At 39.8% G+C, this 17,332-nt stretch overlaps 1 protein-coding gene and 1 long non-coding RNA gene across 2 annotated transcripts in view; both read right to left on the bottom strand.

Annotated features, from left to right (window-relative positions):
* The window catches only part of LOC144586665 (uncharacterized), a 95,535-nt gene that overhangs the window by 48,994 nt on the left and 29,209 nt on the right, over window positions 1-17,332 (bottom strand). The gene's annotated exons all lie outside the window — the stretch shown is intronic.
* The window catches only part of ARL8B (ARF like GTPase 8B), a 30,139-nt gene continuing 18,676 nt past the window's right edge, over window positions 5,870-17,332 (bottom strand). The window contains exons 2-7 of the mRNA XM_020810366.3: window positions 15,643-15,723; window positions 13,568-13,641; window positions 12,816-12,909; window positions 11,566-11,633; window positions 11,291-11,361; window positions 5,870-8,126 (exon numbers count right to left, since the gene is read on the bottom strand). Coding sequence (XP_020666025.1) covers window positions 8,077-8,126; window positions 11,291-11,361; window positions 11,566-11,633; window positions 12,816-12,909; window positions 13,568-13,641; window positions 15,643-15,723 — 438 coding nt within the window. The 3' untranslated portion in view covers window positions 5,870-8,076. The remainder of the gene's footprint in view (window positions 8,127-11,290; window positions 11,362-11,565; window positions 11,634-12,815; window positions 12,910-13,567; window positions 13,642-15,642; window positions 15,724-17,332) is intronic.

The raw sequence follows: 17,332 nt of genomic DNA, 5'->3' as shown, positions 1-17,332 counted from the left end.
TTGTAGCATCTTTACATGTTGGGAATAACAATGTGGTCTAGCTACTTTAAAGTAGAAAACATAACATTTTGACAGGAATTTTTGAAGTTTCAATCTGTTCTGTCTTAAACATCCATGTTGTCTGACGAGTGAGTGAAACAGCATACATATTTGAGACTGCAAAAGAAAACATGCAACAGATCAGGGGCAAAATGTAATTGAACATGTTGCTAGATAGCGTTCCTTAAGCGGTACCTTGTTCTTCACACAAGAGACCTTGTAGTCAAGCTTCTGTAACCTGGCAGTATCAGCCAGTGGGGGACTTCTGCACATCTGCAAAACACCTGCTTGGGAAAAACAGCTTAAACTCTGAAGTGCATTTTCACTATCAATAAATGTGCCAACAGTATCAACCAAAATTATGTGCCATTTTCTCTGTTGATCTTATATTTATTTTTAAGCAGTAACTTTACACTATCCAGACAACCTAGCAGTTCAAAAGCACATAAAAGTGTGAGTAAACAGGTACCACCTCAGTGGGAAGGTAACTGCTTTCCGTCTCTAGTCGTGCTGGCCATGTGACCACGGAAACTGTCTTCGGACAAACACTGGCTCTATGGCTTGGAAATGTGGATGAGCACTGCGCCCTAGAGTCGGACATGACTAAATGTCAAGGGGAACCTTTACCTAGCAAGTTAACACTAGTAAGGTAGCAACTTATTCGAAGTTTTTGCCACCTAATAATATTTTCTGGTGGGTGGCTCTCAGCAATGACCAGTCTTTGCAGTCTCAAAGCTACATGCAGAATTGCAGTTTACTTAGGGAAGACAGATAAGTGGAGTTGGTTCTCAGTTCCAGGACTTTGCTGAAAGAGCCTCATTCAGCTCATGATTCCCCAGATTTGCTTCAAACCTCTAGTGTTGATGGCTATTAAAATTATGCTTTGTACAGACTAAGATGGAAAGTACTTTCCTCTTTTTTAATAGAAATACTGCTGTAGTGGATAAGTGAGGAAATCTGCTTTAAATCCTCACTGGGTCATTAGTTCAGTTCAAGTTTATTGCATTAGCCAAAAGCCGTCATAATTGTTTAAAATACAGATAAGGTCAATTAAAATCATGATAAAACCACAGGCATATAAAATAATAAGAGACCCCTCATACCTGAGAATCTCCCACACAATTGATCGCAATGGCTTTCAGAAAATTAGGCCGAATGTTTCTGGCCGCTTTTGCGAATAGCGCTGTTCTATACGTAACATAAGGGTCACAGTCCAAGAGCAACCTGACCACCTTTATCTGAGGGCTTTCCTCCTGTAGAGCAGACAGAATGTTACCCAGCAGCTTTTCTCGAGGGTTCTGATATAGCTGACAATAGAGTAAATAATGGAGAACATCCTCTCTGACCTGCTCCGCAGATGCACAGCCTTAGATGTTTAGGGACATTCATGTACCTGCTATCTAAGACAGTGGTTGGGTCATTAAAACTCACTGAGGGAGTGGCACTGCTAAAATCACTCCTCAAGTATCTTGTTCACCTGGAAATACTATTAGTTACTGTAAGTCAGTTCTCACCTGACAGCACATAATATAATACTAGAACACAGGGTTATCTACTGAAGCTGATTTGTGGGAGGTTCAGGACAAACAAAATGTAGTGATTCAAACAAAGCATAATTGTACTGCTGAATTAACTACCATGAAATCTAGTTATGGCTGCATACATGAATAGCTTTAACAGAGGACTGACCCAATTCATAGAGGGTGGAGCTATCAGTGGCTACCAGTCATGATGAATCTGTATTCCCTCCACTATAAGAGATGGTGTATCTTTCTACCTTTAGTGGTGTGCTCATGTCATGCCTGAAAGCTGCCCATAAGTGACTGATTGGCCAGTGTGTGAACAGAATGCTGAGCTAGATAGGCCTCTGATCTGACCCAGATTGCAGCATGGCTCTTATGTTTTTTTTTTTAATGAGGTAGTACATTGAGGTACATATATGGAGAATGCTGTTGTACTCATGTCCTGCTTGTGGTCTTTGAAGAGCTGTCTAGCTGGCTACAGAGGGAACAGAAATCTGCACTAAACGGATCTTTGGTCTAATGACATACATGTGCTATTTTTGTTCCCCAGTAAATGTGCACTTCCTTATAAACCTCAAATCCATCTTACATTCTCCTCAAGAAAGACAGCGTTAGGCTTCAAATTTAGCAAGAAAAAGAATCAAATGAGAAGATATTCTTCCCAGCCTATTGTCAGCTTACCTGTGTACTCTCCTAAAGTTGATTTTTAAAGTGTAATGCTAGAAATGCACTGCAGATCATTAAGCATAGCTAATAAGTCAGACCCCTTCAAAGAGACACTGGGCCTTCAATCTTGGATTAACACATAACTGGCTCTTGTTGAAAATAATTTTTCATAACTCTTCTCATGCAAGCTTTGAATTATTTCCTTGTTCTTATTTTGACTCTAAAGCACTCTTCGTGTGATGATGACAATGAAAAGGAATTTGTACTTTTGGATAATTTGGATTCTTGCTTGCATGTTAAGGCTTACATATGAGCAGGAATCTCTTCTCTTCACACTAAGCAGTGATATAATTGCAGAAAAAGTGATGGTGGGAGGGGCAGGACTAGGCCCGAAGACAGCTACAGTTGAGAAATGTCCTTTGACTTTATAATGAAATTTTCCATGGGAAATTTATAAAAAAAGATTTCGTATTGACTTACACTCGTGTTCACTGACATAGCATTTCTTTTCTGAGAGGGATCTCTTTATAGTCTTGAAAAGTTTACTTCAGTCCTGGCCTGCTTTCTTTTATACTTTCACAGTTAAATAGCCTTCAGATGATTGGTTGATCCTCAATTTCAGGAAGGCCTAAATCATGTCCAAAGTTGTTCTCTGTTCATGCCCAGTGTGCTCAAGTCTTTATTTAGTGACAGAAAGCAACACTTGAGTAGCTGTCAGGAACATAGTCAAAGATCTGGAATGCTACCAGGGGAGGAGGAGACACACAGAGATAAATTAAAGCACAGTGAATGTTGTGATTTAATTAAAGTCAATGTGTTCCTGCGACTGAGGCAACTGCTTGATTTCTACAACTGCCACATCATTGTCACTAAGATGGCTAACCTACAAAGCCTCTCTTTTTCAAGAAAAATAATCCAATCTTCCCAGTAACACTAAAACATACCCTTGAAAAACATCTTTCACCTGAAATATTCTGCTAACCTACACTGAATAGGTGTAAAATTTATTCAGGGAGCAAGCAGCCTCCCTGAACCTTTTACTCGTACTCAAAGCCAAGAGAAACTTCCCTCATGTAGAGTTACCCAGTAATAGAGCACATGATGTATATTACAGCTGCTGAGAGAGGAAAGAAGCAAGAACAGCTGGGATGTGTCTGCAGTCCTTCTGCAAAATATTTTAAAGGATAGTTCTGGACTTAATGAAATGGTGGAGCAAAAGTGTGAGTGAGCAGAACACATACAATAGAGAAATAAACACCTCACATGCGAACTAATGTTGCCATGCCTACTCTGCAGAATGTAGACTAGAAAACTATGTTCCAGTTTCCAAATCCTTCACCTTTTAAAATAAAAGAAGGGGAGCAGCTGGAATTAGCAAAGATGCCACTGACTGGAAGTCAAGGTTAGTATCATCCATACTATGTGAAAGAAAGACAGCAAAAGAAAAAAAGAAAAAAAAGACAGGGACAAAAATCAACTCATTTGAAATGTGGTCCTGGAGGAGAGCCTGACAGATACCTCAGACAATCAGAAGTAGAAATGTGGGTGCTCAATCAAGTAAGCCTGAACTCTCACTAGACCAAAAATGAATAAAGTGAGGCTATCTTACCTTTGAACATATGGGAAGACAGAACTAACCAGAAAAGACAATATTGCTGGGAGGGAGGGGGGGATAGGAAAAGGGGAGTATGATACAGATGGTCTCAATAAAAGAAACCATAGCTGTTAGTTTGTAAGAACTAAGCAGAACTTTCTGGAAAAGACAATCTGGCTAAAAAGGGAGAGATGGCAAAAGGGGGAGAGAACAACCTGACATGAAATCGCATTAGTTTGTCAGATCTGAGTAGAGTGGTTAATGATAGGACATTTTGGAAGTGATTAACTCATATAGTCACCACTCCTCAGAAGTTACTTGACAGCACACAGCATCTTTGGAGGGTTTTTTTCCTTAATTACCAAGCAATTGCATAGTGGCAAGATAAATGTAATAGGCACCAAAGCTCTGCTAACATTGAGTCAGACCATTCCCAGCCACAAAGCAAAAAACAGAAATTTTACAGCTTAAACAAGAGACTTTTTAAAACCAGACACAGAATCCCTTTGCCAGAACAATGCCTGCTTGGTCAGGAAGGGTTTAAAAAGTTCTTCCCCTGAGAGTTGGCTAACTGGGTCTTGACTGATAGGGTCACAAGTTCAGACTGCCCCAGACCAGAAGCTGATTTTCCCTTTAAAAACTTGTCAGGAGCTTGGCTTCAGAAATGTTACTGAAATAACTCAGGGCTATGACAAACTGCTCTGTGCTTTTGTAATGCAGATATACTTTGAACAGGGCTTACAAAATTGTATGCTAGTTTTGTGGAGGTACATTGGAAAATGTCCTTTTCTAGGGGACTGTCACTTCATTATTTTCTTTGAAACAAGCGTCTTTCTTTTAACTCTTCAAAGAAAACTTGTCTTTAGATGGTTTCTGTGAATTTTCATTCAAGCCATGAAGCTGCAACAATGTATCTACTTTGCAACACTCTTGCTGGTAAGCCTGTTTCACACATGCTTACTCTTATTACAAAGTGATTGTTTTTGCCCTTTTGAAAGGCCTTTTTGAAGGATCAATACAAATAAGTAAAAATAAAAAATAAAATAAAGCAGATGGTGCCAACCATACTCTTTAAAATAAGCAAGACTGGTCTTTTCAATTCATGCGATCTGTTTTAAATTTGGGGAGGTTTAAAGTCACTTGTTTCTGCAAAGGGGCAGTGTTATATTTAAGAAATCATTAACTCAAAAACCCTTTGTTCAAATGTCCCCAAATTTGGCACAGCACAAGAGCAGACTGTCTGCTACATCTGTGCCAAACTTGGTGCTAATCGAAGGTTCAGTTTAAAAGTTATGATTTTTGTTTCAGCTCCTCCCATTTTTAGAACTGCCTTGTAAAATGCTGATTTGCTGTGCTGCACGACAGCATCACAGCATTTGACTGCAATGATCATAATGACAATGATCATAATGGCACAATGATCATAATGGCACAGTTTCTATTATGGGATTAAGCAGAATGTTCACATGACAATTAAAGATAGAGGTATTTGTATTCGAATATCCCTGTACAGCTGGACTTAACGAGGGTCCAGCCCCTGGGGCCGGACAGTCCACTCACGCGTCCACCGGCAGCCTCACATATCCTTCCAATCACCCCAGAGCCCTCCTGCTCAGCTACCCACTCCAGGCAGTGGGAGGGAGGATGGGTCTCCCTGCACAGCTGCCGAGTGGCCAGCCAAGCGGGAAGAGAGCAGGGCTCCGGGAGTAATTGGAAGGATGAGCAAGGCCATTGCTGGCAGAAGCAAAAATGGACGGTTCAGCACCAGGGCCGGACCCTCGTTAATTCCAACTGTGTGGGGATATTTGTATATGAATACGAATATCCCCATCTCTAACGACAATATTTCCATTATGAACAATGGAATATCAGATTTCACTGTGGAAAGAACAGTTTCCACTACTGTCTTCTGCAGCCTGAGTTACACTAATTCTGGACGCAGGCAGGCATGGTAAGGGAATCTGAGTAAAATATTTGGAGCAGGCTTATACAGTAGTCTTACCTTATTCTAGTCACATAAGAAACCATGAAGATTCAAGCTACATACTTTCAATGTGACCCTGAAAACATAAGTTTATTGGATAAGCTAACCAGCAGTAAACCAACAAAATGCAATCCACCTAAATAAAAAAATTCACATATTTACATAGTTTGGTAAATCTGTAAGTTTTTCACATGCCAAGATTAATGCACAGATTTAAAAGTTGGTAGTGGTTTTGGGGTGTCAGAATAATGAGAGCAGTGAAGTATACACACAAAAAAACCAATTACACTGAAATCAGCAATAAGCCAGTTACCTAAACAGTAATTTGATTCCCACAGGAAGGTTGACACATTCCAGTTGAGTTTTCTTTTCTTCTCTTTTCTTCTCCTTTTTAGGCACAAGCAGAGACTCTCTAGTCAAGTGTAGCTATCCAGTGTGAAATATAACAGAAAGTTACAGAACCTTCTCTGCAGCACCAACAACACAGGATTCATTAGAAGATTATTTAAATTGAAGCTGCAAGCTCAGCTTGTCAATGGAGGCAATACTTGTGTCTGTGCAACAGTGCAGTAATTTATAGAGAACTGTAAGGCAATGACAGCATTACTCAAAATGGGCTGTTAACTTGGTCCAACAGCTATGATAAGTTCTTGTAATTTTGTACAAGTACCCATACATTACACCCATAATGCTTTAAACACATTCAACTGGGCAAGATTTGCGTATTTTATCTTCTCTTTTATTATTCTGCTTTGTCTTTTACAAACATTCCATGTGTTGCTGTAAAGGTATGGCCTATGGCCTTTGGGCAGAGAACCCTTCAAAGTAACACAAGAATGCCTGTATAAGGCTAGAAGAGTTTTGCTGTGCATGCAGGCAGCAAAGGGGAATCACACGTTTGCAATTCGCAATGCTAATATGAGATGTTTGTCCTTAGGTAGTAATTTTGTACTGGATTAGACACACATTTATATAAGATCATGCCCTTAAATGTACTGAATGAAAGTAAAGCAGACACTCCAAAAACTTCAGCATCTAAGTACGTGCAGGTGCTGTTTAAAAAAAAAACCAACACAGTGAAGGGCAACACAAGCAGATATACCATATATTTGTATGCATACAGTGGGCACCATTAACATTACTGTATGAACAAAACCACTGTTTACAAGTCTGTCCCTCTCAATGCTGACACTGCCAAGAAGGGAAAGCTACAGAAGTAGTGTTATAGTTTTTGAAGTTCATACATCTGTGCTGCAGAAGTTGACCAAGAAACAAGATCAGTTCACTGGTTCTCTTGTGCTTGAAAACACCATTTAACACTTCACAGCCTGTGAATTTTACACATGATTACACACTGAGAAAGCAGGCAAACCTAGAGTTGTCACAATAGCCTAGGTATTTTCTACACCAAATGCAACTGTGCACAACTATTCCATTAGCAGAAGGAACAAGCTAGACAGTTAATATTCCTTTTTTGTGCTGGGACTCTGTGACACCTACATGTCATGCAGCTGTACAGACTTCGCAAAGCATTTCAAGGAGTAAAGTGTGACTGTCTACTCTTAGGTTCTTTTACCTGCTTGTGTTCAAATTCATGAAAGCATCATTCTGAAGTACTTTATCATCTATTCCCTTTAAGAATTTTAGCATATGTAAAGATATCAGCAATGGCCTGCAGATACAAAGAAACACTTGACAATTTGACATTTCTAATTCATCAGGATGAATAAAAATTGAAAATTTAAGGTAATTAGTGATTTAATATCGAGTGCCTGGTACTTTCCATTGCAAACCATTTTACAATACACATCACCATGCATCTGAGAGAAGAATTAGTATCCCATTCAAACGGTGTTTGAAAAGCTTTATAAGTACAATAAGTGGTGCTAGAATTCTCGTGCTGCCGTATGTCAGAATCTTCAATGAGCCACTAAATACAAGAATTAAATAAAGTTGCTGAAAAATCAAATATAAAAGCTTGGCTCACAAAGATCAGAGGAAAAACACTCTTTGATTTAACGTAGCTTTAGGAAAAGGGGCACCCACTGCCACTGTTTAGATGAACTTAATAAAAACATTTACACAATTCATGACAACTCTAGCCAATTCTTTGACAGAAGTAAGAGTATAAGTCATTCAGCAGTGCACATGGAGGCATGAACTGTGAAAAAAGGCAATTCCTTCAATAAAGGAGAACTATCCTAGATAATATTTCATCATGGAGGGAGTAGACAGTTGAGATTATGGCCAACAAGGATTTCTGTAAGATTTCAGCTTCTTCTAGACTTTGAATGCTGAATAAGCCACTGAAGTGTGATATCTAGGGAGGAAAAGAAATATTAGTCATTTCCCAGAATACTCTTTCTGCAATCGAATATCCATTGTAAAAATTGAAATATGAGCTTATTTATACAACAGAAACAAATAATTTAGATTAGATCATGAAAATTAAGAATTTCATTTTTGAGATTCTGAGAACAGCCCATAGAACGACTGAGAGATGATGTTAGTGTTTGGGAATGCCTCTGAGATCTGCCAAGGCTCAAGCATCTCAACAGGAGTTCTCTGGAAAGGTTAATGATATTTGAGCTCACTTTATATAGTAGTTGAACTACTACAACTACTTGTAATTGCAAAAATAGAATACTGTATTTTTTGCACCATAAGACTCACTTTTTTCCCACAAAACAGGGGGGTGGAAAGTCTGTGCATCTTATGGAGTGAAGAAAACAGATTATATTTTCCTGTTTTCTTCTCCTAAAAAATCGGTGCGTCTTATGGAAAGGTGCGTCTTATGGAGCGAAAAATACGGTATATTTTAAAAATAAAATAAAATTGCAAGTGTCTTTTCAGGCAGGTAGCAGAGCCAGATAGGTGTCTGTTCAAGTTCTCAAGACCAGTATTGCCTCAGTTTGGCAAACTCTGTATGCGCATTCAGGAGCCTGCATTCATAACAGGACTTTACTCATGCACAGAAATACCTTGAACTATATATGACAGTTAATGAAAAGCTACAGGGCTACAGCACTATTTGTAAGCAAGCTTCATCCATTTTAAGGGTACAGTGGTGTCTCGCACAACGGGTGCCTCACACAACGATGAATTCACACAACGATGGCTTTTTCTGATAAATTTGTCACCTCACACAACGATGTTTCCTATGGGGGATTTTCACACAACGATGTCACTTTTCCCTCATTTAAAAGTGCCTTAAACTGTTTGAAACCTGTTTTAAATGATTGCAATCGTTAGCCCACCTCCTGAAACCTATGCAAACTTAATTTGGTGTTGTTCTGAGTCGTTGTTAATTTTTGGTGATTTTTTGTTTTTCCCTCATTGAACTCTGTTGAACTGTCTGTCCAATACATTTCAATGAGAGAGAAAACAAAAAATCACAAAAAATTAACGAAGACTCAGAACAACACCAAATTAAGTTTGCATAGGTTTCAGGAGGTGGGCTAACGATTGCAAGCATTTAAAACAGGCTTCAAACAGTTTAAGGCACTTTTACAGGAGTGAAAAGGGGCATCGGAAAGAGCTTTAAAAGGGAAACGGAGATCAAAGAGCTCTTTCCGATGCCCCTTTTCGCTCCTGTAATAGTGTCTTAAACGGTTTGAAGCCTGTTTTAAATGCTTGCAATCGTTAGCCCACCTCCTGAACCCTATGCAAACTTAATTTGGTGTTGTTCTGAGTCTTCGTTAATTTTTGGTGATTTTTTGTTTTCTCCATTGAAAGCCATTGAATGGTCTGTCTAATGGCTTTCAATGGAGAAAACAAAAAATCACCAAAAATTAACGACGACTCAGAACAACACCAAATTAAGTGTGTATACGTTTCACAAGCTGGACTATCGATGCCGAGCATTTAAAACAGGTTTCAAACAGTTTAAGGCACTTTTAAATGAGGGAAAAGAGACATCGGAATGCCATTCAAATGCATTGAGTCGGCTTCAATACATTTGAATGGAGGAAACATTGTTTCACTCAATGATGTTTCCTATGGGGTTTTTTGCTCAAGGACGGCAATCCGTTCCAATTGGAACGGATTAACCGGTTTTCAATGCATTCCTATGGGAAATGGTGTTTCACAGAACGATGTTTCACACAACGTTGATTTTTTTGGAACCAATTAACATCGTTGTGTGAGGCACCACTGTATTTGTTTCCAAATGTGAATACAGAAACCACAACCTTAGAAACTGAATAAAGGGACAGGGGGAAAACTCACTATGGTCACATACAGTATATGGTTTTAGCTCAAATCATTGGTCCCCAACCTTTTCCCAACCATGGACTGGTTGGGGGGGGCATGTAGGAGGGGGCCGAGCTCGCTTGCGCACATCATGCTCACAGGGGGCACTAACACACAAACGCATGGTGCACTTGCAGGGGTGGAACATGCTTGCACATGTGCGCACATCACGTTTGCACCAGGAGGGCACTTGCACACAAGCACACAGCACACTCACAGGGGTGGAATGCACTAACGTGCATGCGCACAACAGTGCTCGCGGGGGAGGTAGGAGATCTGTGTCCGCGGCCCAATCCTGGATAGGCCGCAGACCACTGCCGGGTCACAGACCAGGGGTTTGGGACCTCTGCTGTAAATGACTCAAGTATAAAAGTAAGTTCTGGTGAATCTAGTTACACAAGCACCTTGATGCATAGACACACAGAAGTTACAAATTAACATAATGTTGGCCTAGGCCTCAGGAAACCTTGGTTCAAATAGCTGCTCATGAAGGAAGAGGGGTGCCACTGATAAAACCACTCCTTAAATATCTCACATATCTGAAAAACCCTGTTAGGGTCAATGTCAATCAGAATTAATTTGACGGATGGCATATAATACACACAGAGAGGATATGTAATGGCAGAAAGCTGGTGAACAGTAGTGCCAATGGCATCAACATCCTTGAAGGTAGTGGTAGAATATACCAGATGGGCGGGATATAAATCGAACAAATAAATAAATTAAATAAATAAAAAGCTAGGGAGAAAAGAACAAACCATGCCATTCCTCGGCATTCCCCTTTTACTGCTGCTGTTAAGTCTTGAGAGATGAGACAAACCAGCCAAATGAATAATATTTAGTCTGGTGAGAAGATCCTACCCTGTCTGAACTGTATGACACCAGACTGTTGTGCTTCTTATGATACAACAAGACTATCCAAAGAGCATTATTTATATTCCCCCCTCCCCTTCAGTCTCTTAATCTCAGTTTTGCTTTGTATGAATTAAGCTTTGACAAATTCATTTCCATAAATATTGTTTTCATTTTGTAAAATGGCATTTTGACAAGCAGTGCTTATTATGAGTTGCTTGGGCACAACTTGCTCAGAGAAAGGGTCACATCAGTCATCTATACTAATGAAATATTTGAAAGCAATAGGAGGAGAACAATCAGAGGAAGTGATTGAAAGCAGAGCCCTATGAATCCAGTCTCTGCATCTGACACCAGCCAGTTTTTCTAAACTGTAATTACCTATATTGTCCTTTTCTTTGCAGGAAATGGAATAGCAACAGATCTCTCTGTCTTGAATAGCAGCCAGGTTCCTAGAAGAAAAACAAAACACAAGCAGCTTGGTAATCATGTCTGGCAGCAGCTTACTTAATTAGGAAGGATTTAAATTCTCATTATAATGAACAGGAATAATAAATATTTCTCATACTAAGAACTCTCACCATGCCCCCTTCTAGAAACCACCTGACAACATGGATGTGGTTTCTGCAACATGTCTATTACTTTATTACACTTACATTTTTTCAATAAGTTGCTTCTCATCCAAAGCATTAGGAAGGTCTCTTTTGTTTCCAAGTACTAAAACCTAAAAACAGAAAATGCATTTATTAGGATTTAGCATTCTTTCCAATACCAGATCCCTCTCTTGTAAAGCAAAGCAATACAAAATAAATTAGTCATGTGAAATAACACAATTTTCAGTTTGTCTTCTGTGAATGGTTGACTTGGAGCAGAAGTGATCAACTTTCTATGGGCAATGCATAATTGACACATACAGTCTCCACTGCATACATAAACAGTCCGCACCCTCATACCAACTACTTCCTATGCTTTTGCAGCATTTTACTTTGTCTGCTTAGCCATGTGAGTGCAGACCTGAAGGGACGATGGCTGCACCATAGTTAAAACTAAGGGGATGAGTTCAGTGGGTTAATCTGACTCAGTTTTGTCCAACGGGGCACTCAGTACAGCCCCAGTCAAGATTGGAGGGTCAAGGGGAAGGAGCTGACACCATCATAAAAAAGAGGCATCTGCCTAGACACTAGTTTTGGGGATCAGCAACTGGCAGAGGGCTGAAGAGACCAAAGAAGGATCTTCCCAGTGTATCATTCATGCCACTTTCCAGAAGTTTCTCTGTGCCAGCTGGCTGAGGTGCTGCCAAAAGTTCTGCTGGAGAAACCAAAGTCTGTGGTTGTGGTATATGACAGCATAACTGAGCTATTCTTTCACACCAGTCACACCCACCACTTTCCAGGGGTCCTTTGTTTCTATCTATTTACTGTTTTAAAACTAACGCATTAATTAAAACTAAGTTCATTAATTAAAAGAATACCAGCAGAGAAAACAGGTTGTGTGTATTTCCTGATTTTGATAGTAGCACAACAGGGATCCAGTTTCCAAACCAAACAGACTTATTCACAAGTTAATGCAACAAGAGAACACCTTATTTGTAAAGCTAGAACAAGAAAATAAACTACACTCATTTAGAGATCACTAATGTTTTTGCTGTTATATCTGTTTCTACTTTAAACCTTCTCTGAACTCTTTTCATAGTATCCTTTATTTTCATATGACACTCAAAGGGTCTCAAACATTCTGCACCCAGTACCACAACTCTCAAAGTCTCCCAGCCATCCTTTTCTAATTGAAATCACATTCAGACTAAACTTTCACTGTTTTTCTGCCCTTCAACCCTCCCCACCACTACTTTTCAGCATTCAAAAACTCCTCTGTTTTCAACAGAGCAGATCAGGTATTTCCTACTCACAGGAATTCCTTGTAGCTGTGGTTTGTCTAGTAGATTATGCAGCTCATTCCTAGAAGCTTCTATTTTTTCACGATCTGCAGCATCTACCATGTATCTATTAAAAGGAATAGATATCTAGGTTTCAGTTATTCAGTGGTATTCTATGTATAAAACCTTAATGGAATAAATCCCTGTTAACGCCACGTTTAAGATACCAGATTCCATGGTCATGCCACGTAACACACATTGCCACAGATCACTTTTTTTTTAAGTTGGCCTGGTCAGTATGTTGTGCTAACCAGAGTTTACTGCAATAAAAACAAGCAGCGGCAAGCTCACATGCTCACTTCTAGCCTTCTTTTCCTTCCTCCAGCATACTGTTTGGAAAAAACCAAGTTGAAACCAGGGAAGGAGAGAGAAGGAGGTGGACTTCCGCATGCAACTGAGTATGAAACTGTGTTTTAACATGATGTTCAAACATAGATAGTAGTGCTTTATTTTGCTTACCAGCCTCAGTTTCGTACTTTAGAAACATAAAACACACTTCTGGTAAAATGCTGCTGAATAGTTAAAGAAATTTTTCTCTGGTTAGTGAAGACTAACATTGGCCAAACTCGGATGAAAGGAAGTTAAAGTGGGCACAGTTTGCAGTCCAAGCTTATTTCTATTCTAACTGCTGAAAACAGAACAGCAACAGAACTGAAAAACTACATACAGTACAACACACGAGGAAAGCAACTGCAAGAAATTAGTCTCAAAACATCACCACTTACACAATAGCATTAACTCCTCGGCAATAGCGCTCCCACATACTCCGGAATCGTGGCTGTCCTCCTATATCCCAGATCTTTTGACAGAAAAAGAGAAACATGTCAAAAGGCTGAATTTAAAATTTTACAAATCACAGAGAAAACTACATAAGCCATAACACTAAAGTTATCCTGCCTGCAAGGAGGGACAACAAAGCAGGTCTCCTATGTTTTTTCTATTGCCTATGAGACAGGTGCTGTCCAGAGATGTCTATACCTACTATACTCCAAAATACCTGAGCAATAGAAATGCATGGCTAGTCTATCAACACTGTAACAGAATTTAGTACATTAAAACAGCAGTGCTGCTATCTAAAAAAAAAAAAACCACACAAATGAACCTGTACCAACTAATTTGGTCTCTCTTTTTTTGGCAAATCTGGTGTATCAGGAAGACTGAATCCTGTTGTGCTGCTTGTTCCTATTAAATGTCTACCATTGTAGCAAACAAATGTTCCCCAGTAACACCGTCCCATCTGTGACACCCTTTAGCTCTTTAATAATCATGTGCAGTCAAGTCAATTCTGACTTCTGTTGACTCTTTTCAGGCTTTTTCTCCCAGGCAGAGAATATTGTGAAGTGGTTTACCATTCCCTTCTTCTGGAGGCATCCTGGGACTGTGCACCTTGCCTAGGAATACACAGGCTGGCTCTTCTGGGATGCAAAGTGTGAAATTAAACACCCAACCTCTCACTCTGCAGCCTGATAATTAACTCACTCAGCTGTCCAGCCAACTTCAGCTCTTTATCACTCTCAAAAGTCCACTGGTGTAGATTAAGGTTTATAGTTCTCATTAAAACATATAAAAATAAATGTTTTAATGTCACACTTAATTACCCAGTTTGCAAATCTTCCTTGTGCAGTTTACTATTAGATTGTTAAAAGAAATATAATCCAACAAATAACTGTACTTAATAGTATAATCATTTAAAAGAATTAGCTGAAAAAAGGATTTACTGCCTTCCACTGAATATGGGACACTACAGTATAGTGGACATAAAAGTTCTCAAGTTTGGAAAATTTGCCTTTAAAGGAGTGGAAATTACTGACCAAAATCTACTGGACAGGGGCAGACTGCTATTGATTAAAGGCTCTGTTTTGAGATTTTAAGATCCATGGGACTTGTATGCAAGTCATGCATACACTGAAATAGCAAAAGAAACACTTTGATCTATGGCAATCTGCTGTTGTTAATGACATTATTCCTCTCATGTTGCAAGAAAAGCCATAATAAGAGGAAACCTGCCTTGTTGTTTCCCCTTGCAGACAGGAGACCTTTAGTTGCACAAAGCTGTGCAGCAATATCTCAGCCACTCATTATTTGTAGCAGATTGGAAGATGATGCCTCCTACTGGACTAAATACAATTCTCCCTTGAACTGCACGGATCTCAGCAGCACGGTTTTGGTTATACACAGCTTTTTTTTCAATAAATAAATAATATCTCAATAATTAATTTTTTAAAAAATTCAATAAATTATGTGCTGCTATTTGTCTCCAATAAGTGGCCTGAGAAAGGTGGGTCTTGGGCTTACCTAGTGAACTGCTGCTGGTAGGATGGTGGTCCCCAGTACAATAGACACTACCCAGCAGCCCCCCCAACCCGGTCACGGCAGCTCCACATGATAGCTGGGGAGTATCCTGGGAGGCTGATGCGGGTTAGGGGAGGGGGGTGTGTGTTAATCAATATGCTTTGTAATCATGTTTTTTTGGGGGGGGAGAATAAGTGTTACACACAGATTTTGAACTACGTGTAGGCCAAGTGCTTTTCACTCCAGCACTGTTGAAACAAGTGAAACTGTTCTCTTCTCTTCCATCTCCAAGAGTTGATAAAATATTGCATGCAACATCCCTTACAAGTGATTGAAGCCTAGCAGATAGCACAGATACTGATATAAATACAAAACAGATCAATGAATGATCAGGGAGATTTGAAAAATCTCTCTGTTCCTTCAGAGTTTGGCCTGAGCCTCTTTCATTTGTTCTTTTAGATCCTATAGCAGATCATTGCATTTGTCTTCACAAATCCAGCATACGTACCTTTATTGTGACATTACCCTTGGTCACCTTCCGCATGTTAAAGCCCACTGTAGGAATCATATCTTCACTGAACTGACCTGACTGGGGAGAGTAAAAGGATTGCCATTAGCACAACAGTGGATCTCACAGGCAACTCAATTAGGGTTTAATTTTTGTTTTTAATTGGGCTGACTATCCGTTTTCCTCTGATGTAAGGAATTATGGCTGGAAACATCAGAGAACATGTAAATGAGAGAATATTATCCCAGATTTTCACGAGTCTTTCCATTATCCTTTTTAAAATGATGAAGTATGAATTTAAGACAGCCAATGAACAACTATGACATGTCAGGCCATGGACGGCACAAAACTGGGAAGGGGTGAAGATAGGAGAGATGGGAAGAAATGGACAAAGTAAAATGAATAACATGCCACAATTTGGAAAGTTTGTTTCAGGTAATGAAGACAGCATGAGAAGAGTTCATACTTCCAAGTGTTACTACCCTAAAAGTCAAGTATACCACTCCCAGAAACAATTTTCATGCAACCATATTAGGCAACTGAGACAGAATGTTTCATCTTTCTGAAATCAGTTGCCAACTTAAACAGGCAACCCCCTGGGGTAACAGGATAACATCTGGAAAAACCTGAAGAACTTATGCACCCTATGGGAAGCCTCCCTGGCATCGCATTGCATAATGATTTCCAGCTATCAAACTTGAAAGTCTACTTCAGGATGTGACCAGACATGAAGCATCAAAGAAAAAAAAACGAATCAGATCTAATTTTAAAATAAATCCTGTACTGGAATATAAATTGCTGTGGACCATTAAACGTTGGACAAAAATGAAAAAAAAATGATTTCAGATACCAGAGGCTGCACACATCCTTTCCTAAAAGCACACAGGTACCCCACCTAGCATATGGACATACAGAAGATCCCATACATCAATGGTAGGTAAAGGGCAGCCCTCTAGATGTGACTGTGCTGTCCTAGAATTGACAGGAATTGCAGTCCAAGAATATATGGAGGGCTACACTTTAGCCATGACTATCCTCACTGCAGGCGAGGGCAAATGCTCCTTAAAAGCACTATCACGGTTTGGTTAGGAAACGGAGAGATCAACTAGCAGCATATATTGCAAAACCTAGTTCTTGCCCTCTTACATTCCTCCTTCTGACTCATTCTCACCTGGTGTAGGATTGTGGGACCTCAACTGCCTCCAGCTAAAAAAAGCTGTCCTTGCTGCTCAGGTTGCAAAGAGAGCAGAGAGTCAGGGGTTGCTGCTGAGACCAATGTTTAGTCTTCAGATTCTCCTTTACACTTCCACTGGGGATGGAGATAGCATTCAACAGGAAGGAAAACATATTTTAAAATATATTACAACCACTACATACAGCCAGCCTGAAATGACAGGATTTATGTTGCAGAACACTGCACTGCTAGCAGGACACAAACCCTACACTGGAGCGGTTGTCCTGTCGGATGCATAAAACTGTGCCCCCTTAACTGTACACATTTCGAGTTCCCATAGCAGAACTCCGATGATGGCGACAAAAGAGCATCATCACTCTGCGCAAAGGCAGTGGTGCCTTGGGACTCCACATACGAATGCTTTTCATTCTTTCTCCCTCACTGGCTCATCTTTCCACAGGCTTCTATCCCACAGGTACAGGATCTATTTAACACCCTCTTCTTTCCAAAGGAAGT

This window comes from Pogona vitticeps, chromosome 2, assembly GCF_051106095.1.
Source record: "Pogona vitticeps strain Pit_001003342236 chromosome 2, PviZW2.1, whole genome shotgun sequence".
In the NCBI taxonomy this organism is placed as follows: Eukaryota; Metazoa; Chordata; class Lepidosauria; order Squamata; family Agamidae; genus Pogona; species Pogona vitticeps.
Note: the sequence above shows the minus strand (reverse complement) of the source record. Positions and strands in the feature narration are given on the sequence as shown.